Below are 22,535 nucleotides of genomic sequence, written 5' to 3'. Positions count from 1 at the left end.
ATTCCCATTCGACGTTACGGAGGGCACTGAGGAGAGCTTGGTCCCTGGATCGCGAAAGGTTGCTATCCCCTAAAGAGAGAAGTCAGTTAGGGGACCAGGGATGCATACGTATTATCACGAGATATGGGGCACACTGGGAGCGACTACAGGATCTTTTGACAAAATATTGGCCGGTGCTGACGGCATCAAGGGAGGTGTCTGAGATTGTGGGCCCCCGTCCCTTGCTCACGGCGAGGAGGGCCCCCAATCTCAGGGACCGCCTAGTTCATAGTGAGATACAGGCGAAACCCAACACATGGCTACAAGAACGCGTGCCTAACGGTATGTTTAGGTGCGGCAAGTGCAAGTTGTGCCCGTTCATTGATAGAACTAGGCAATTTTCGGGTAGACGAGATGGTACTATATATGACATAAAATCTTTTATAAACTGTGATAGTGAAAAGGTGGTATATATGATCGAGTGCCCCTGTCACCTTAGATATATAGGTAAAACCAAAAGGGCCCTAAAAGAACGGGTATTGGAGCACTTTGCCATTATTATTGGAGGGAAAGGTCAGACTAACATTGCAGAACATTATAGAGAGGTCCATGGCAATAGCCTGAGGGGAACGACTGCTAAAGGAATATACAAGCTTAATATTTCAGGCCGCAGAGGCGACTTTGACGATATTTTACTTTGTAAGGAGTCAATGTGGATTTTCAAACTTGATACAGTGAGCCCCAATGGATTTAATGCCAGATTGGACCTCTCACCCTTCCTAAAAGTAGCGAGATATGGGTGATCCGGTGATATACCTGTGAGTTCCGTCTCTATGGGAGGAACATATGATAATGATGACCTTCTTGAGCCATGTTGTGCTAACATTATGGTGTGGGAATGCCAGGTTCCGCAGTGAATGTAGTATGTGCACCGTGCTTGAAGCTGTTCCATTCCTTGAGAAGGAGGTTCATCTATGAACATATATATCTATTACATAGTGAGTTTATTGAAAAGATCAATCTGAACTTCTCTTGTGTTCGTGTGTGTCCATTGGGATGCAATAAACCATAAGGAACTTACAATGCCAACATGGTGAAGCTTGTTGTTGGTCTGCCTGATCGCTGGAACCTGTAAGGAAAGTTTGTTATCTGACAAGAATACTGGCGGCACCTGGAGAGGTTTTCTGATGTGATATTTGATTGAAGTTATGAGGATTGTAACTCACGTTTGCCTTGAACTCTTTCAGTTGGACTGTGTGGCTGCTTCAGGTTGTTGCAGCGTACAAGGCTTCCCAGTCCCATTGGATTGCGGAGATGGAAACCAGGGGAAGCTAGGGGAGTGGCCAGTATGCACGGCCTTTCTCGCCTCTCCTCTCCCCCTCCCTTCTCTCCGCCCTGTGTTTTGCCTCTGCCGCTCCTTGAACGTTACTGGAGGATGGATATGTTGTGGGCAATAAAAAGGAGGACGCATCTAGAGCTGGCCACACCTTGAGAAAGAACCTGGGCGGTTCGAAACGCGTCGGTGGGCGGAGCTTCGCTCAGCTGGTTGCTGTCTAGCAGCGTGTGTCCGCCATCACTCCAAGCCCGTTGGACTCTCTCCCCGCTGTCAGCGAATACCCACTTGGAGATCCCCTGCCTTGTTGGTGCAGGCACAGTGGAACTTCTAGGACTAGCTGGACTCTCGTGGTGCGACAGAGTCGGGGATAACGGAGGCTGGTAGCACAAGTTGGTGAGATCCCCCCGAGTTGTAATTTATTACATTACCGCTCATGATGCGGAAACAGGATGAGACTGTGATCATTATCTCTATCCAAGTGATTTAAGCTCGGATTCTTACCTGGTTACATCTTGGGAAAGGGGGCCCCCCAACACTATAGATATGCTATCAGGCACGGTGCCTTTTGGAGTGAATGTGCGGGCGAGTGGCGGATGCATGTTTTTTGTCACGCCATACATGTATTGCATTTGAAGCAGGTATACAATTGTTACAGCTGATGCATGAAACGATCTGCTATGCTCCTGTTTTTAAACTTTTGTATTGTTGGCAATTGACCAGTGACATAGTATTGTTCCTGAGGAGAACCTGTCAGTTTGTGTATTTAATAAAGTTTTGTATTCCTTGTTGACACGTGGAGCCCAAGCTTGCCTTGTTTTTCTATATGTACTGGGGACAGCCCTGTGGCACGGCTGTCCCCTCCTGAGCAACAGAGGTGATCGGCTGTCATAGGCTGAAGCCTATGACAGCTGATCACGGGGATTGGCTAGCGGGGGGAGGGGGGTTGCAATTTTTTTTTTTTTTAAAAAAAGACATTTTTGACATTAAAAAATGCAAATAAACAAAACACAAATAAACAAACAAACATTGGGGGAGGCGATCAGACCCCACCAACAGAAAGCTCTGTTGGTGGGGAGAAAAGGGGGGAAAATCCTTTGTGTGCTGTGTTGTGCCGCCCTGCAGCTTGGCCTTAAAGCTGCAGTGGCCAATTTAATGAAAAATTGCCTGGTCTTTAGGGGGGGTTTAACACTGCGGTCCTTAAGAGGTTAAAACAGGGTGGGTAAGAGATTACCTATCTATTTTAATTAGCATAACTAATGTAACTTAATGACTCTAAAATGTGAACTTTCCTGGATTTGTGCATGCATAGGCAACTTTCACACTACACACATGGTGGTACTCTAACCATTTACTGCAGGGGTGCCCACACTTTTTCAGCTCGCGAGCTACTTTGAAAATTGCCAAGTCCAAGAGATCTATTTCAAATGCTAAACTTAGCATTTACAATGCTGGTATATTACTATATAAGTCTTAAATAGTCATATAACAACATTAAAAAAATGCTAAGTTTAGCATTTCAAATGTTGGTAGTCAGATCTCTTGGACTTGGCAGCCCACGGTCACAGAATACTTCTCTTCCCCCCCCCCCTCCCCCCAGCATAGACAAAAATGCACACATGGATATTATTGTGTCATATTCCCCTCCAGCCTGCCGACCACCACCACAAATAGACTGAGTCAAGGAATCCTCCAATTCCCACCTTAAGCAAGGCTCCGTTAAGTGCTCCAGCAAAGCCTTCGCTCAGTCTTTTGTCCCCAAGACCTTTCAAACACGGCTGAAGAAGCACGGGACCTGGCGGGCGTGCCCACAAGGCTGTGCAAGAGAGCCTGGAGAGGGAGGAGATGCTTACCATTTGCTCCTCTCCCCTTCAGCCGCGCCTCTCCCATCTACTTCGGATAGCTGCGGCTGCTAGGTAGCCAATTTTGACAACCGCAGCTACATGGCAGTAGGAAATTTTGACGGCCGCGGCTACAAAATTTGACGGGACGCAGCCAAGTGGCCACAATCTACTAAGGAGGCGGTTGCGATCTACCGGTAGATCGCGATCGACCTATTGGGCAGCCCTGATTTACTGTATACCCCAGACATTATTATGGACATATTTCCAGTGTTGTAACCTATGGCTGCTGTCTTTATTTTATGACACAACAGTAGTTTTTTTTCCTTCTATAAGAAAGACACAGATACATTCAATCTGAGCGTGCATTTCTTTCAGTTTGCAAACAAGAAGAATAGATGAAGAATATTAATGGCAGCATCAAACCTTTTTCATGTTATTAGTCAAATACTTTTTCTTCTGAAACAATGGTACACTTACTGGAAGCTGGGTTGGATGTGAAGTATCGCATCATCATGCGTTGCATGGAAGGGACTCTCCAGAGGAAGAACACTACACAGTTAGCTGCAATTATGCCTACATATAGGTGCAGAGAAATAAAACTAAGTCAAAGAAAATAGTGATTGAAAACTGTAAGTTTTGCCAAATTCAGTCTTACCTGACACTGTCTTTTGTCCATCAGTTAGACTGTTCCACCACTCATTCACCTACAGAAACATGAACACAAGCCATGGTGAATTAGAGAAGGGTTAGAGTGCCAGTTTATATTGTTATTGTGGTTACTGACTGTTCACAATCCTCAAACCTATTTATGGCTACATGGCAAGAAATGGTGGAAGTGATCTTTATTTTTAAAGTAAACCTGTGAGGCTGTGGGGGACTTGATACTTACATTGGGAGGGGGAAGCCTCTGGATCCCTCCGCTAAGCCATTCAGGAAAAAAGGACGGCAAGGACCCACTCAGGCTTCGGCAACAATCGGGCACATGCACAGCAGCACGGACCCGATTGGGTTTGGCTTTTCCTGAGTGGGTCTGTGCTACTGAGAGATAAGCCTCTCCTGAGCCAAGAGGTCCCAATTTTTTTCCTACAGGATGCCTTTAAAGGGAACCCAGGCCCAGAGTTACCTAACAGGCCTATAGGCACAGATGCCCTGACACCTTAGACTTGCCCTCCATGAACCTACAAACCCACACCAAATTGCACCGCAACTGTGCTGGTTGGCCCAGATTTTACTTCTCCGTTACTTCCCTTGCCCGTCCTAGGTAGCTACAGGTGCCCCTTAGTATGAGGTAGCTAGAAATACCCTCAACGTTAAGTAGCTAGACGTGCCTCCACGTATTAGGTAGCTAGAGGAACCACAGTATCAAGAAGCTAGAGGTGCCCCTGACTGAAGGGAGATCTTGTCAATGGAATGCCAATAGCAGGGTGAGTAACCTCTCCTTTGCACTCATTAGGGCTCTGCATAGGGAAAGAGGGGAGTGAGCCCCCTTTCCATCATCAGGCACCTGTAGGCACATGCCTACAGTGCCTTATGGCAAATCCGGCCCTGAGAGAACCTGAAGTGAGAGGGATATACAGTCTGCCATATTTATTTCTTTTTAAACAGTACCAGTTGTTGCAATGTTTTAGTACTGTAGTCTCAAAACAATTTATGTAGCACCTTTACATAAATAATTAGAACAGAAAAGAAAGAAATATAATCCAGTGTAAAAAAAAAACACTACACACAAACCCCAAAAAATAAATATATTTATCTGTCTCTCAACTTACCTTTTTCCTTAACTCCCCATGTTTTGGGGGTCGTAGCTTCTCCAACCAATCTGCATGAATATCCTCTAGGTAGTTCTTCATTTTGCTTTTCAAGCTTTCATACTGCCATAAAGCAGCAATACCAAAAGAGCATCCTGAAAACTGAATGTTGATCATTAGAATAAATTACAAAAGTTGTTACTAAACCATCACAATCCTCAAAATGTTTGCACAAGAATATTTTTCCTTAATTACAAAACCAAATATCATCTACACACTTCTCTGGTTCAAGTATTTTAAACTGTAATTTCGCTTTAGGTAAAATGTTAGACATATCGGTGGGGATTACGTGTGCCAAATTACCGCTGCACAATATCAGTAATACCAAAATTCTACTAGCGGCTATTTCCAACACTTACCGTATATACTCGAATACAAGTTTACCTCATGTATAAGTCGACTCCAATATTCAACCCTCTTAACCTCTTGAGGACTGCAGGGCTAAACCCCCCTAGTGACCAGGCCATTTTCAGTAAAATTGGCCACTGCAGCTTTAAGGCCAAGCTGCAGGGCCGCACAACACAGCACACAAGTGATTTCCCCCCCCCCCTCCTTTTCTCCCCACCAACAGAGCTCTCTGTTGGTGGGGTCTGATGGCTCCCCCTAATGTTTATTATTTTTTTTTTTTAATAAATATTATTGTTCGTTTAAAAAAAAAAAAAAAACACTTCTTTAAATCCCTTCCTTCCCTCCCTCCCTCCCTACAGCCAGCCAATTACTGCAATCGGCTGTCATAGGCTTCTGCCTATGAGAGCCGATCGCTCTCTTGTCCCCCAGGGGGACAGCCGTGTCACACGGCTGTCCCCAGTGCAGCGCTGCTGCTGATCGCAGAGCTGCACAGTGTAAATAGTCGGCGATCACGCTGTCTAACAGTCTCCCGAGCGGCAATAGCCGCTCAGAGACTGAAGGCGGGGCGGAGCTCCGCCCCCAAGCAGGAGATGCGCGCACATCCTGCGCGCGATCTACTGCAAAACAGAGCCCCAGGATTTTACGCCAATCGGCGTTAGGCGGTCCTGGGGCTGCCGCCGCGGCCACGCCCATCAGCGTGACGCGGGCGGCAACTGGTTAAGCTGTAATTTTCTATTGACTCAAATATAAGTCTACCCAGCAAAATTAATGGCTGCACTTGGGGCACAGGAGTGGTTAATGACTGCACTACAATACAGTATTGCAGTCATGAACCCCTACTGTCCCTTAAAGGATACCTGAAGTGACATGTTGAGATAGACATGTGTATGTACAGTGCCTAGCACACAAATAACTATGCTGTGTTCCTTTGTGGACTACAGTGTGACCCTCAATGATAAGAAATTCCCCCTTTTATCTCTTTCTTGCTCTCAGAAGCCATTTTCTGCTAGGAAAATGATTTACAGTTGGAATTTCTTATCAGTGAGGGTCACACTGTAGTCACTTCCTGTCTAAGTCAGGACTGAGTCAGCCACTTACATTACTGATATTTAACGCTTTCAGACAGAAAAAGAAAAAAAGGAACACAGCATAGTTATTTGTGTGCTAGGCACTGTACATACACGTCTATTTCATCATGTCACGTCACTTCGGGTATCCTTTAAGTGCTGCAATTATTCTCTCCCCTTCCTGAAGCCCAGTATTTCCCCCCTGTCCCTTTTCTTGTTAATTGTTGTGGCCAGGACTTTCAGATCTGTGTTTTCTTGGCATTTCCTTTCCTCAAAGTATCACTTACCACTGGATAAACTGCTGCAAATGGGAATATCACAAATAGTACATAAATTACTCAGTGTGCTCAATGTTGCCCGTGACTCGAGAATAAGTCTACCCCTATATTTTTATGAAGTGAATCAGACCTACATTTCTAGACTTATACTAGAGTATATACGGTAAATTTTGATGGCGCCCATTCTTCCCTGTACACGATATAGCTGCCAGATATTGCGTTCTAACAAATTTGAGATATGACCACCAACTGTAGTTCTGGATAGCTTTCCTCCCAATTAGTTTTCAGGCCTCTTCTTTTCCCTTTCCCTCCTTCTCCCTCTACAAAGAACAAAACATACGGCTCAGCCAAGCAGAATGTGCATGATAGTCACAGGCAACTAAGCAAACTAACTTGAAGTGATCACAATTATAAGATTAATGTCTATGTGGCCCAGAGCAGGGAGGTGACAGAGTTGGTGAACGATAGGACAGTTACTTTGACTGGCAGAAATACGACCCTTCCACCTTGCCGCACAGTAGAATGACCAGTGACTAGCAGTTGTAGAGGTTGCAGCAATTATCTTTCACAAGAACCACATTGCCATCATTCTTTAACTAGAACTGAGAATTTTGTTGGATGGATCAGCTTCAGCTCTAGACATCAGAGGTTTTGTCTCCCAATATGGAGGAAGCAAGCATGGCCCTTTCTTTCCTTAATAGTGATCAATCTGTCCAGAAAGCTGCTCTAGCATAATGCCCAGTTTTCTGATCTACGTGGTCTTCTTTCTGTTTATACAATGTTTTTTTTGGTGGCTGGAATTTGCATCCTGCATCTGACTCATCTTTTGTGAAAATAGTCAGAAATGCACTGCCACGTACCTATCAGGTTCCTGCTTTCTGTGAGTCTACAAGGCCAACACTATAGTAACCACTTCTGGGCCATACTTATTAAAAATCTACGCCCTGTTTGGGTGCTGCTATCCCTGCCAGGGCGCATATTTCAATCAGCAGTCTCGTCATTCTCGCTATTCGCACTGCTGTACCCACTCGTTCATTGGCACCTGACCCCGTGATCACTGTGAGCCAATTACAGTGATCACAGCTTGTTTTTAGGGGGGAAAAAGGTCTTTGATCCTTAAAGGAACACTATTAATAACCAAGTGTTCTAAAAGGACAATGTACAAATAATGTCTAAGTAGCTGTGTAAACATTTTCATACTTTTCATTTTAAATATCAGAGGCAAAAAGCTGTAATTTGTTATGTGTAGGGTCTAGATGCATTGGTACAAATTATTAGCAAAAGGAGTCTGTACTTCAATGTTACACAGTAACTGGTGCTGTTCTTTGCATGAGACTACAAAGTATTTTTCTTTGAAAGCAAAAAGACAGTTTAGTATGAAAAGCCTGTGTGTCAGATTTCACACACACAATTACAAATGTTTATGCTGCACATAACATAATAAATTTCCTCTGCTCACCATGCAGAAAGCTCACTCAGACACAAGCAACTGCTAATGAGACCTGTCATCTGCTAAAGGTATAAAATACACAGGGTTAACAGATGTAGGGAGAGAGATTTCCCCCTCCCCTCATGCTTCACTGGTCCATCACCCTGGTCGTCCAGGACAGTCAGTGAAAGGAATTTGATAACAGTAAACAAATATAAGCAGTGAAATGTATACATCAGTAGTTAGGAGCACATCATAATCTATTCCCATCCCATTAAAAAAAAAAAAGTTTTTAAGTTGATCAGTGTGATCATGTTACTGTGGAATGGTTTTCCCATTAACCTAGGTCCTAGACTGTCGGGCAAGGTCAAGTACCACTGGCAGTCAGGGACAAGCATCCTTACATTAAGCAGTAAGGGCCAGTTTGCACTGGGATCTGTGGCCATTTCAGATTCGGCCGCAGCTCCTGTTCTACTGAGCAGCCGCAGCCCAAAACGCTAAGCTGTGCCATGCACGGCTATAGTGATTCGGCTGCATGCTGCAGAAATCTGCTGCACACCTTCCACAATCATAACGAAGTGCGATTTAGATAGAAAGCTACTGAAGAGATTGACAGCGTTTTCCTGTGCAGCTAGCAAGGGGGGAAATGCTGCAAATATGTTTGTACTGGAAACTGGCCCTAAGTGAGTTAAGATTACTAACCAGGGAAGAAATATTCCTCCCACAGTTTAAGCAGGGGTAGGACAAACCCCAATTATTTCTCTGGACAACAAATGGATTCAACATAAAAAAAAATGCATAAAGTGAGTTTTATAATAGGATTCTAATGGTTCTAGGATTTATAGGAAATTAGTGGTCCGGTGGGTATCACCTAGAGAATTTGGGACCGTCTCTTGTTATAAGCAAAGGGCTAGCAAGATCTTAAGGCAAGTACTGTCTCGTGCTGGAATTGGAACTAGATCCCTCAAGCGAGAGTTTGGAGTCAAGTGCTCTACAGACGCTTCACTAGGCTACAGGCTAGCAACACATACTGTTGCTACGGAGCAGAGAGGAGGGATAACACACTGTGCACAATGGAGTGGGCGTAGTAAGGAGAACTATGGCATTGGCCAGCACTCAGCCGAGATGATCTCACACACTGGATCTCTTTGCAATGCATCAGGGAGGGTTGGTGGCCCCGGTACACACATTAGATTCTTGGCAAAAGTGGCCCTGACTGGCCAACTCAGCTAAGAACCAGCTAGCATATGTACAAAGCATTAGTCCATGACACATCCACTTCAGTTTCCTTACTTAGTAAGTAAGATTTGACAGACGTAGGGCTGAGCCAAAGCAGTGGTTTGAGAGACACCAACTTCAGGATGCAAAGCCCTGAGGGCGCATCTGGGGTCACATCTGGCTACCTACACTGGGGGCATATCTGGCTAACTAAACTGGGGAGGGGGCTACCGAATACTGGGGCCACATCCGGCTACCTATCCTGGGGAAGGGGGAGAAAGGACCACCTACTTAACCATAGGAATACATTTGCTACATATACTGAAGTGGCAACAATTTGGGTGAGGCGCACTTTGGAATCTCCACCTCTAGTTCTGGAGAGGAAAGTGGGAAGTTAAAAGAAAATAGATGATAGATCAAGAAATGATTGATATTCGCCACGTAATTAGTTCTTGTTGTTTGATCTACAGTGAGCCTGCAGGTCAGCCTCCCTACTACTGGAAAAAAACAGACAGCACCCACTGCCATTTTCCATAAACACACCCATTAACAGTTGAATACATATATATGGGTCAAAGCTCCTCTTTAAAGGACCACTATCGTGAAAAAAGTAGGCAGTTAAAATCTGACAGAACCGACAGGTTTTCGGCCAGTCCATCTCCTCATGGGGGATTCTCAGGGTTTTCTTTGTTTTCAACAGCATTTCCTGAACAGCAGTTTAACTGCCAAAATAGTAAGATTCCAGCCAGCCTCCCGAATCACTCGGACACTATTTTGTCAGTTACACTTTGCAACGGCTGTTCAGGAAATGCTGTTGAAAACAAAGAAAACCCTGAGAATCCCCCATGAGGAGATGGACTGGTCCAAAACCTGTCGGTTCTGTCAGATTTTAATTTCCTACTTTTTTCGCGATAGTGGTCCTTTAAAAGAATTCTGCAAAAATGCTTCAAAAATGCAGTTATCCTTTAATGGTATATCCAGATATAAATCAACAATAAAATGAAATAAGAGTAAAATACACACCCCAATAGTGAAAAAGAAAGGCTTGTATAGCTGCTTCACTATGATGCTACGTGAAGGGTTAACTTGTTCTGCTACAGGGGGGGTAAAGCTACTCCTCCTAGCTGTGTCAGGGCTTTTCTGAAGCTCACTTTGAGTCTTTTCTGGCTTCTTTGGTGCGGATCTGAATCCATTTCTTTGTTCAATAAGAATCCTACAGAAAGGTATAACAATTAAGATGCCGATGTTGACAGAACAATATCTAAAAAAACGTTTCAATTTTTAACAGAGTTAGTTTTACAAGAATAAAAAGAATATCTGGAATGCAAGATTCTATCTAAATATTTATGCCAATGCACTTGCTCATCTTCCTTTCCAACCCACCATGCTCTCTCACGCGCTCATGCAGGCGCAGTACAGAGCCGGCTGTCGTCGGGAGCACTTGGCTCCCGAAGCTTCCTCCGGCAGGGGATAAAAACGGGGGAGCTAGCGCTGCAACGAGTGGCCCGGGAGAGGAGAGGGAAGTCTCTCTAGGACCCAGAACCTTCCCTCTCCTTAGGTAAGTATCTGTCTTAATTTTTTTTAACAGGTTCCTATTGACTAAAAACAAAAAAAAGCAACCATTACTGACCTTCGCCCTGGATGCCAGATTCTTCTTCTGCAAGTTGTAAGCATCCAGCAAGCTGTGGCCATTGTGCTGGCAATGTTTTAATCAAAACTGAAACTTCGGTTTCATAAATACATCCTGTAGAACTCTGTAATGCAAAACCAAAAATTAAGTCACTTAATTGAAACCATATTCCAGTTTTCACGTTATCAACCCCTTGTGTAACGTTCCCTGATGGTGAACAGAATAGCGTTCCCTGGTAGGTCTCGCCCTTGTATAGCTCTCTCTGGCATCTAGTGGCCCACCCTGTATAGCTTTCTCTGGTGGTCTAGTAGCCCACCCTGTATAGCTTTCTCTGGTGGTCTAGTAGCCCACCCTGTATAGCTCTCTCTGGTGGTCTAGTAGCCCACCCTGTATAGCTCTCTCTGGTGGTCTAGTGGTCCCCCTTGTATAGGTCTCTCTGGTGGTCTAGTGGTGACCTTGTATAGCTTTCTCTGGTGGTCTAGTGGTGACCTTGTATAGCTTTCTCTGGTGGTCTAGTGGTCCTCTTTGTATAGCTTTCTCTGGTGGTCTAGTGGTCCTCTTTGTATAGCTTTCTCTGGTGGTCTAGTGGTCCTCTTTGTATAGCTTTCTCTGGTGGTCTAGTGGTCCTCTTTGTATAGCTTTCTCTGGTGGTCTAGTGGTCCTCTTTGTATAGCTTTCTCTGGTGGTCTAGTGGTCCTCTTTGTATAGCTTTCTCTGGTGGTCTAGTGGTCCTCTTTGTATAGCTTTCTCTGGTGGTCTAGTGGTCCTCTTTGTATAGCTTTCTCTGGTGGTCTAGTGGTCCTCTTTGTATAGCTTTCTCTGGTGGTCTAGTGGTCCTCTTTGTATAGCTTTCTCTGGTGGTCTAGTGGTCCTCTTTGTATAGCTTTCTCTGGTGGTCTAGTGGTCCTCTTTGTATAGCTTTCTCTGGTGGTCTAGTGGTCCTCTTTGTATAGCTTTCTCTGGTGGTCTAGTGGTCCTCTTTGTATAGCTTTCTCTGGTGGTCTAGTGGTCCTCTTTGTATAGCTTTCTCTGGTGGTCTAGTGGTCCTCTTTGTATAGCTTTCTCTGGTGGTCTAGTGGTCCTCTTTGTATAGCTTTCTCTGGTGGTCTAGTGGTCCTCTTTGTATAGCTTTCTCTGGTGGTCTAGTGGTCCTCTTTGTATAGCTTTCTCTGGTGGTCTAGTGGTCCTCTTTGTATAGCTTTCTCTGGTGGTCTAGTGGTCCTCTTTGTATAGCTTTCTCTGGTGGTCTAGTGGTCCTCTTTGTATAGCTTTCTCTGGTGGTCTAGTGGTCCTCTTTGTGTAGCTTTCTCTGGTGGTCTAGTGGTCCTCTTTGTGTAGCTTTCTCTGGTGGTCTAGTGGTCCTCTTTGTATAGCTTTCTCTGGTGGTCTAGTGGTCCTTTTTGTATAGCTTTCTCTGGTGGTCTAGTGGTCCTCTTTGTATAGCTTTCTCTGGTGGTCTAGTGGTCCTCTTTGTATAGCTTTCTCTGGTGGTCTAGTGGTCCTCTTTGTATAGCTCTCTCTGGTGGTCTAGTGGTCCTCTTTGTATAGCTCTCTCTGGTGGTCTAGAGCCGCCCCTTGTATAGCTTTCTCTGGTGGTCTAGTGGTCCTCTTTGTATAGCTTTCTCTGGTGGTCTAGTGGTCCTCTTTGTATAGCGCTCTCTGATGGTCTAGTGCCCCCCACCCTGGTATAGCTTTATCTGGTGGTGTAGTTGTCCCTCTTGTATAGGGTGGTCTGGTGGTCCTCTTTGTATAGCTCACTATGGTGGTGCAATTGTCCCTCTTGTATAGCTTTCTCTGGTGGTGTAGTTGTCCCCCTTGTATAGCTTTCTCTGGTGGTGTAGTTGCTCCCCTTCATCTGGGGGTCCCCCTTGTAACTTTCTCTGGTGGTCTCCCTTGTATTGCTTTCACAATCCTTGGTGGTATAGTGATCCCTAGTGGTATAGTGGTTCTTAGTGGTCTAGTAGTTCCATACCTCCCAACTTTTTGAGATGAGAAAGAAGAACACTTAAGCCACGCCCCTGCCACACCCCTAACCACATCCCTATTACACCCCTGGTCTTGCATACCATAAAGATTTCATAAGAAAAATGTTTTTATAATTCAAACCACACTGCTCCTTTCTATCCTGGTTCATTTTCCTTCATATTAACATTTTAAAATTAGTAATATATCAATTTAAAAGGGATACTGTAGGGGGGTCGGGGGAAAATGAGTTGAACTTACCCAGGGCTTCTAACGGTCCCCCGCAGACATCCTGTGCCCGCGCAGCCACTAGAGATGAGTGAACATATCTTATTCCCTGGGCCTTTTACTCCTGTTGCCGGGCCCTTTCTGCGCATGTGCGTGACGTCATGAACGACGTCACGCTCATGCGCAGAGAGTGCCCGGCAACAGGAGCGCCATCTAGGACGCGCTCCGCTGGGCAGCGCAGGCGTACTACTCCGGGTCATTGCGACCCGGAAGTAGTAAGAGGCCCAGAAGAGTTCGCCAGGCGAACGGTTCGGCCCATCACTAGCAGCCACTCACTGATGCTCCGGCCCACTTCTAGAATTTCAGACTTTAAAGTCTGAAAACCACTGCGCCTGCGTTGCTTTGTCCTCGATCCAGCTGATGTCACCAGGAGCATACTGCACAGGCCCAGTATGAAACAAAAAACAAATTCAAAGAAAGGGGGTACCCAAATGCTGTAATTGATGAAGCTTTCAACCAAGTAAGAGAAATTAAAAGGGAAGACCTCCTTATACCGAGGGAAAGACAGGACAGCACACAGAACAGCAAAATGCGAATTATAAGTACTTTTTCCCAGGATTCAGATGAGATTAAAAAGTTTGTAAAGAAACACTGGACTGTCCTGGAACTGGACAATCAATTAAAAGAGATTCTCCCAAATACCCCTATGTTCACCTACAGAAGGGGAAAGAATATTGGTGATCAACTGGTACATTCTTTCTTACCAACATCAAATAAACCAATAAAGAAAACATGGCTTGAGAAACCGTTAAAAGGCATGTACAAATGTGGGCGTTGTAAGGCATGTATCAATGTGAAAACATGTAAGGATTTTGTGGCCCCTAAAGATGGGAGATCATATCAGATATTTGATTTCTTTAATTGTGAGACAGAGGGTGTGATATATGGAATTGAATGTCCCTGTCTCCTTTTATATATAGGGGAGACAACAAGACAAGTGAAACAGAGAATCTTGGAACACCTGGGGAATATAAGAAACCCAAAAGATACCCCGGTGTCGAGACATTTTAGAGAAGTACATGGGGGAAATGAAAGGTGTGTTAAATTTTTTGTCCTACAACAATGGAAAATGGGCCCCAGGGGAGGGAATCTGGATCTTAAATTACGACAGTTGGAGGCAAAATGGATCTATCGCCTGGGAACTATGAGCCCGAGGGGATTAAATGAGGGATTTACCTACACCCCCTTTATTTGAAGTTTAAATGTTCTGAAGTTTTTGAAATGCGCAACAATGATCAATAAAAGGAAAATATTCTTTACTCACCTGGATTTAATTTAAATGTGTTAATAAGCTAATAAAATCTAAAAATATGCCAGATATACTCACCTTATGAATAACTTTTTATTAACACCCTCCATGAGGAATAAGTGGTATTGGATTAGTAGGTGTGCTTTAATATACATACCATGGCTTTATCAATGGGCCAATTGCCTTTGCTCAATGTAGGCCACCCTGAGATCAATGGGATATGATATGTCAATATATATAGCTGGCTGGAATGAGAGATTATAGATGCTTCATTTTTTATTATAGAATACAGTAGTACACTTACTAGGAGGTGTCATGAATTATGGAGCGGGAAGTCTAACCTGAGAGCAGCTCTGTCATGGAGAATATGTTTGTACCTAACACCCCTATGTGTATTCATAAATATATTCACATTTGAATATCCCTAGTGGAGAGTGGATAGATTTAAGCAAATGGTGAGCTTTAAATCAGTGAAAGCAAGTAAACCTCCAGGCGTAGTGTTCCATTATGCATAGGGAAATGAACCGTGTGTTGAAATAAGTATTTATGGATATGACATGTAAAGATGTGTCCGAACTGAGATTGAATTGTAAGCCGTTGTCAGGACAACAGGGATGCGCATACTTCACCACGCCTCCTCCCTCCGTATTATTGTAGCGTCCCCGCCTATTGATATGGCGGCGACGCATGGATACGTATGAGGTTTGTTACTATGGCAATACTGAAGCCTTGGGGAGACCACGCCTCCCTTCCTCTGCAAGTGCCTTCCGCCCAACGATGATGCGGAGACGCACTATGTTGAATGGCAAGGAATGGGAGCTAAGTGACGTTTGATCACATGGTAGCATTTGACCAATGGTGGCACTGTATTGCCAGCGGAGGATAGTAGCGGACAAATGAACGGTGAGGGTGATATGACGCCTACCCACATGACTCTACACAACCAATGGGAGTTTCACAATGTAAACCTATGGGAGCTATCGCCGAACACGGAGTTTTGCTTGACAAACTGCTTTGTAGGATATATGCATAGCGTCAGGGATTTGCGCAGACGGTAAGGCGTACACTATGACTTTTCTGGACAGTGGGGAAGCTGGATAAGGGCCGTTTGAAAACATATGGAGAAATATGAACAACCAATAAGTGTACTGCCTTGGTGATTGACAATCACTTTGACCAATAGGAGAGAATGATTTAGATGGGAGGTACTAATTTCTTGTAACCACCCATCTTTAAGGGTATATAAAGGAGGCTAAGATGAAGCCTCATTTGATAGCTGACATTGCTAGAGAGCACAGCTCTCACTTTTTTGTTTTCTTTACTATGTATTTATAGATAGCTGTGTTTATCTTCACTATGCACTTTGCACCCTAAGCACTTTTTCATAGTTAGCCCTGACGACGGCTCTATTTTTAAAGAGCCGAAACATGTCGGTTTTAGGTGGAGGGTCTTTTCATTATTAGAAGTAACATAGCTCTGTAATACTTATTAGTGCCTAGTTTTTGGGAGGTGTGAGGAGATCACTACAAATACAGTATATCCCTTACAACTCAACTTAAAAACTCCCAAACTAGGTTTATGTACAAAAGTAACCAAACAATATTATAAATCAATAGCAATGATTTTATTGAAAATGAAATAAAGGTTAAGTTTTATTTTGGTCTCTAAACAGGGTCTAAAATGTGTGTAGTTTAAAAATCAGTTCTGTGTATTCCAGGCCCAGTATGGTCTGTGTCTGCGCAGTACGCTCCTGGTGACATCAGCAGGATCGAGGACATGGCAACGCAGGCACAGTGGTTTTCAGACTTTAAAGTCTGAAATTCCAGAAGTGAACTGGAGGCGGGGCCAGAGCATCAGTGAGTGGCTGCGCAGGCACAGGATGTCTGCGGGGGACCGTTAGAAGCCCTGGGTAAGTTCAACTCATTTTCCCCCGACCCCCCTACAGTATCCCTTTAAAGGATGGGAATACAGCTTAGAGTCAAATAAACACATTTTTTTTGTAGAAAAATATATATATTTACATAGAAAGAGGGACTAATGAGGAGGACAGAGGGACAGGGCTTTCAAAGAGGGACAGTTGGGAGCTATGCAGTTCTTAGTGGTTTAGTTGTCCTTGGTAGACCTCATCCCCCTCCACCTGTAGCATTCCCTTGTGGTCTAGAGGTATCCCTCCTTTCCATGCAAAGAGCGGCAGCAAAGTATCTTACTAGGCGTCTCCACCCTCCAACGCAGGCCGAACTCCTGTCCTCGGTTCAGCGCTTCACATCAGCGGAGATCTCGCAGTCTCCTGCCTGTACCACAAGGCGAACACCTCTCCTTGGTCTACTCTAGCAGAAATTAGATGTCTCCTTCCGGCACTCGTAGCGGTCACGTGGTTAGCTGCGCTGAGTCAAATGGCTGCGTGACGTCAGTACGGTTCTGTAGCTCATTAGGTGCCAGCCGTGTTATGAAAAGATTATAGCTAGAAGATCATGGACGTGGATGCAATACGAGATGGTATATAAAACGGACATATTAAGTGTGTCTTTTTTTAATGGTAGAACAAAAGGCTTTTCATTTTTTTTTTTAATGAAATAAGCTCATGCTATTTAATCTTTAGCTCTATCACTGAAAGTTTACAGTAAGCTAACATTTTTTAATACATAGGTGTTAATTATCTGAACACAATTTTTGTTTGAAACCAATAGGGAATTTCAAAGCAACACAATTTATGACTATCTAGAAGATAGTGTACTGAGATCTACTTTCACTCTAGGGTATTGCGGTGTATTGCACCTGACAGTATTATCGCATTGCTAACGAAATGCATTTATAGTGATGTTAAATTCACATCGGTGTGTAAGAAGCGCGGTGTGATGGACCCATTGGCATAAAGTTAGGCATGTTGAGCAGTGCCGCATAACACACAACGCAATAATAGCTGCAGTGAAGCATATGTACTGCGTATGTTGCATTGCGCTGTAACATCTTTTTCCCCCTGTTGCAATCCTATTTTTACAGTAAACCCAGTCTAGTGTTGCAGTGTAAACCTAGCCTCATTAGACCATGGTTCACATCCTAACATTATCTAACCTTAGCTAAAGCTATGCATGCTAGATGGAAGTCGACTGTTCAGACCCAGCCTGCACACAGGTGTCTCTGAGTTTGTTTACTTTTTTGGCATGTCAGATCAGCCACCCTCAAGCGCATTGTTCCCCTCCTTACCCCACCTGCCGGAAGATTCTTCATCGTTTACCTCACTATCATCCCTCCTTTTCTCCTCACAGCAACAGTACATGTCCTGCAGACAATGACGCATCTGTACAAAGCTTTGCAGGGTCAAGCTTAATCCTGACAGGCAACACTAATGCTGGGAATACACAATGAGTTTTTTTGTCAGATATACTGGCAGATCAATTATTTCCAACAGGTCCGATCTGATTCCGGATCATTTTTATGATTGATTTTCTGTTCACTTTTATGAAGAATCGACAGAAAAATTATCGGGAATCGGAACAGACCTGTCAGAAATAATCGATTTGCCAGTAAAGCTGACAGAAAAATTGTGTATTCCCAGCATAACGCTACTTTCATATTACAGAGTTACTGAACGTAAACACACCAACTTGCAGGCAGTGCATTCACTGCCTGTCAGCAGCTCCCATGTACTTATTGGAAACTTGCTAGCAGAGGAAATGGAGAGACATACAATGCATGGAGTCACATCTGAACGTGGCTGCATCCATTGTCAGATGTGACAGGATGCGGTTACTTGCTGCTAGGTAACTGCATCACATGGCAAACCCTTACATGTGGAATTACAAATGCTGTCATTTATATGCATAAACTTGCAGCCCTAAAACATTCAATGATTGGCAGATGGGATGCTGAACTGCCAAAAGTGCACCTGTTTGAACGAGCCCTCAGCTAGTCTTTGTTCCCCAGTTATTAGGTACCTTTTGTATCTTTCTCTAGGTGGTAGCATTACAAGGCTTTGTTAACCCCTCCCTTCATATATTTCAGATATCAATATTAAGTAGCATGTGTAACCCCCACCACCAACAACAACACAACCACAAGATGTCTTTATAAACTAGTTGTTGGGTCTCCCGATATAGACTTAATGTAGCATTTGTAACAACCCTACCCCTCAAGATATTAGTATCATATAGCCCAGTTCCCCCCAGATACTAGTGTTAGGTAGCTTGTGTGCCACCACCCAAATTTCTACATAATGTGGCCTTTGAATGCCCCAGTTTCCCAGACAGCAGTATAAGGTACTCTTTAAAACCCCTTACTCCCAGTTAGAATAAACATTATGTTCTACCCCAGTTATCAGGGTCTTTATGAGCCACCACTCACCATCACAAATGAGGATTAAAGAGAATCTGTATTGTTAAAATCGCACAAAAGTAAACATACCAGTGTGTTAGGGGACATCTCCTATTACCCTCTGTCACAATTTCGCCGCTCCCCGCCGCATTAAAAGTGGTTAAAAACAGTTTTAAAAAGTTTGTTTATAAACAAACAAAATGGCCACCAAAACAGGAAGTAGGTTGATGTACAGTATGTCCACACATAGAAAATATATCCATACACAAGCAGGCTGTATACACCCTTCCTTTTGAATCTCAAGAGATCATTGTGTGTTTCTTTCCCCCTGCATCTCTCATGCACTGAAGTTTAAGGCTGCTCTTTTCTTCCTGCAAACAGCTTTGCCCTTGTCTGAATTTCCTCAGTATGTGAAAGCCCAGCCAGCTCAGAGGACGATTTATCCAGCTTGTAAAAGATAAGAGAGAAGAGAGAAGCTGCACTAATCTAAATATCACACAGGCAGTGTGCAGAGAGGGGCCTGAAAGGGGGAGTTCATAGCAGAACCACAACACTGAAGAACTTGGCAGCCTTCCAGGCACAGGCCGACAAGTCTGACAGGGGAAAGATACATTGATTTATTACAGAGACTGTGATAGCAGAAAGTGCTGCAGTCAGCCAGAACACATTAGAATAGCTTTTGGAACTTGTAGGATGATAATAAACAGGATGCAATTTTTGTTACGGAGTCTCTTTAAGTAGCCTCTGTGCCTATTCCCTCCATATATCTTCAACACCCTGTCCACCTTCTTGTAATACTTCGTACACACTTGCGATAACTATCGTTTGCAAAGAACGATAGTTACCAGACGAACGATATTGGAAAGATTGGTATGCAACGATGGGATGCAGCGATCATCATACACATTTTAACGATAGTTCTCGCAGAAAAGAACGATCAGAAGGAAATGTTGCGTACATATTTATATTAAATAAAAAAAACCCACTATCATGGAGTTACAATAGATACAAATATATGATTGTTAACTTCAAAACAAAGTTTAATTGAAATGAGCAATGTAACAATCTTTACGGCCGCGCTACAAAGGAAGTACTGAAGCTGGGCAGAGTTCAACGCAGGCGCATTGGCCCTTGTAACGATCGTTCTCGGCCGATGTCTGTACACACTATAGTTTTGTAACGATTGTCGGTAGATATGATCCGTCAGGTTGGATATTTCCATCTTCCCGATGTCGTTCTTTTGTCGTTCGTGTTAATGATCGTTGGGTAAAGTTCTTTCCCCGATTGTCGGCGGAACGATCGTTAATGAGCTGTTTCAAACGACCATAGTCGCCAGTGTGTACGCAGCATTAGAAAAAAGTATTAGGTAGGTTCTTTCAAAACACTCATCCCTCCAAATATCATTATTGCATAATCATTGCTTCTTTGATCCAACCTACCGCTATCTATGCAGATTGGAATAGGGCTAATGAAATCCAGCAGGAAGGGTATTTGATTTTTCAAATATCAAGCTTCATACAATTTTAGTTGCTAATGGAATTCAACAGAATGTATTGCCTTAAATATGAAATTTCAGTGTTTTGATCAGCTCTAAAAGATTACTTACAGCCTTACACCTACTACCACAAAAAATGTAGCAGAACAGCCTTCCAACAGTTAAACACAGCACTTTGTTCAGCAGTCGAAAGCTTCTTTAGCTTATGATCTGCATCCGAAGAATTGATAACATTATCTTTTGTTTACATTTTTCTGTTGCTACATTGCTAGCTGTGCTGAAAATGAGCTTTGTCTGCTTCTAGCATGCACACAGGTTAGAAGGGCTCACTAGAAGATTTCAATATATAATTACAGCAGCTATTAAAAAAATGCAATGGCAACTTTCAAAGCAGATAAACAGTACTTTGGGAACTTGTGATTTGTAAATGGACTGTATTACTTGTGCACAGAAGCAAATATGGTAACTGTATGGGTAATAAAAAGTAGGAAAACCCAATTTTTATTGAATGTTATATTAAGTTTTATCTGACTTGAACAAACTTAATGTATCATTTATTTAATATTTCTGCAGATTCAGCACTTCTTAATTGACATTTCATGCGTTGGGAAGGATCCTGAGGATTTCAACATTTGTTGTACACGTCAAGTGTATCCAGTGGTTGCAGTGGTTCTGCAATTCAGAAAAGGTACTATTTCAATTACTAATTTACTTTTAATGCACTTGTAGGTAAACTATACCAAAGATGGTATACATAAAAAAAGGCAAGGTAGACAATTGTGCTATCTGGACAATTCATTCTGAAGAAGACACCCGAGAGTGTTGAAACATGTCAATGGGATTGACTGGGGCGCCCCATAAGATCCAATTGGAAGTTTGACTCTGATTGTATGGAATAGTGTGCATTACATATGCACATCTACATCTGAGGACAGCCAAAACGCGACTGGAGCGCAAGGAAGTGAGCCGTGGCACGCAAGGTAGTTCCTGAAACAGCGTGACCCCTGAACCGGAAGCACTAGCGGTGAGTGCAGCGGGGAGGGTTGCAGCGAAGTGGACGCCACAGGTTGCTGCGCAGCGTCGCACTAAACGTTGTGAAGCGGCTGGAGACCGACACTGGAGCGGCCAGATCGTGTGTATCCGAAGTAGCTGAGTCCGTGAGTAATACATGCTGTGCCCTCATAACGGAGTACTGGAGCTTGGTGTGAGGGACTGGGAGTGAGCAAACGGCTATTGTATCTATCTAAGTGTATACATTATTTCTGCCATAAGCCACCCCCGAACAGTACGCTTAAGGACAATTCTGGGGATATACGTTCAGTAGCCTTTTTTCTTGGTACAGCTACGTTTAGCACTTCATGCACAATAGGACAATCGGATATAATCCGGAGGAGTGGATAACCATCTGATACATTTACATATGAATCTCCTTATGGATTGTTCGGGAAATATATCGTTTTGAGAGCCTTTTACTATTTTTACAGAAAACTCTTTCAACATATATATATATATATATTTTTTGCAACGTTTTGCATTTTTACAATATTCATCAGCGCACTGCTTATGTATGAGTGAAGGTTGTGTGAGTGTTGAATATTGGTATATTTTATTGTTGTGGAAATAACATACTTTTTAAGAACATTGATGAAAATAATAAAAAGGAAAATAATTTTCATACGCAATCTATGGCGCTCCTCATAATTTTAGATTTTTGCTATCTGGACATGGTTTGTGATAAATTAAAATATAGGGGAGGGGTTTATGGAGGACTTTAACAAACGTAGAGGCATTGTGAATTTTAGTGTAAAGTGGAATCAGCCACAATGATACTGTGCGGGGTAAACAAGGAATGAGTCTACCATAAGGTGTTAGAATAGATACAGGTTGAACATAAAGGTGGTCAGGAGAGGCAATGGGCAGATAGCAAACTGCAAATTGCAGATAATGTGAGTAATTGAGTTGCTGTGCACAAATCTATGGTATAACAATAAGGACACTAAGTAATAAATTAGTCCCAGTCATCCATACATTTTATGAAATGTATAACAATCCCTCCCTACTGTAAATACATGATTTACCCTTCACAATAACATACAAGCCAGCCCTTATCCACAATAGGAAGCTGCTTCCCCAAAGCTTAGACCTGCACCTGCTCTGCTTCCATTTCCTTCATGTTCTTTTCCTGCCCAGTGAGAAAACTTTGTTTTAAGCTTACAAACTGGTGTCTGTCAACCACCATAAAATCCAGTGTTGTAGTATTGTACCAACACTGTACTCAGTATACAGGCTTAACACA

General features: G+C 43.4%; 1 protein-coding gene across 2 annotated transcripts in view; it reads right to left on the bottom strand.

The window, feature by feature from the left end:
• Nucleotides 1-16,798, bottom strand: part of PARL (presenilin associated rhomboid like) — a 65,301-nt gene extending 48,503 nt beyond the window's left edge. The window contains exons 1-6 of one of the 2 annotated variants that reach the window (XR_011026320.1): nt 16,641-16,798; nt 10,935-11,058; nt 10,328-10,517; nt 4,926-5,066; nt 3,812-3,860; nt 3,634-3,729 (exon numbers count right to left, since the gene is read on the bottom strand). Coding sequence is in view for 1 of the 2 variants with exons in the window: in XM_068269439.1 (XP_068125540.1) it covers nt 3,634-3,729; nt 3,812-3,860; nt 4,926-5,066; nt 10,328-10,517; nt 10,935-10,996 (538 nt within the window). In the remaining variant the exon portion in view is untranslated. The remainder of the gene's footprint in view (nt 1-3,633; nt 3,730-3,811; nt 3,861-4,925; nt 5,067-10,327; nt 10,518-10,934; nt 11,059-16,640) is intronic. The other variant, XM_068269439.1, reaches the window with a different exon arrangement.
• Nucleotides 16,799-22,535: the final 5,737 nt, after the last annotated feature.

This window comes from Hyperolius riggenbachi, chromosome 2, assembly GCF_040937935.1.
Source record: "Hyperolius riggenbachi isolate aHypRig1 chromosome 2, aHypRig1.pri, whole genome shotgun sequence".
In the NCBI taxonomy this organism is placed as follows: Eukaryota; Metazoa; Chordata; class Amphibia; order Anura; family Hyperoliidae; genus Hyperolius; species Hyperolius riggenbachi.
Note: the sequence above shows the minus strand (reverse complement) of the source record. Positions and strands in the feature narration are given on the sequence as shown.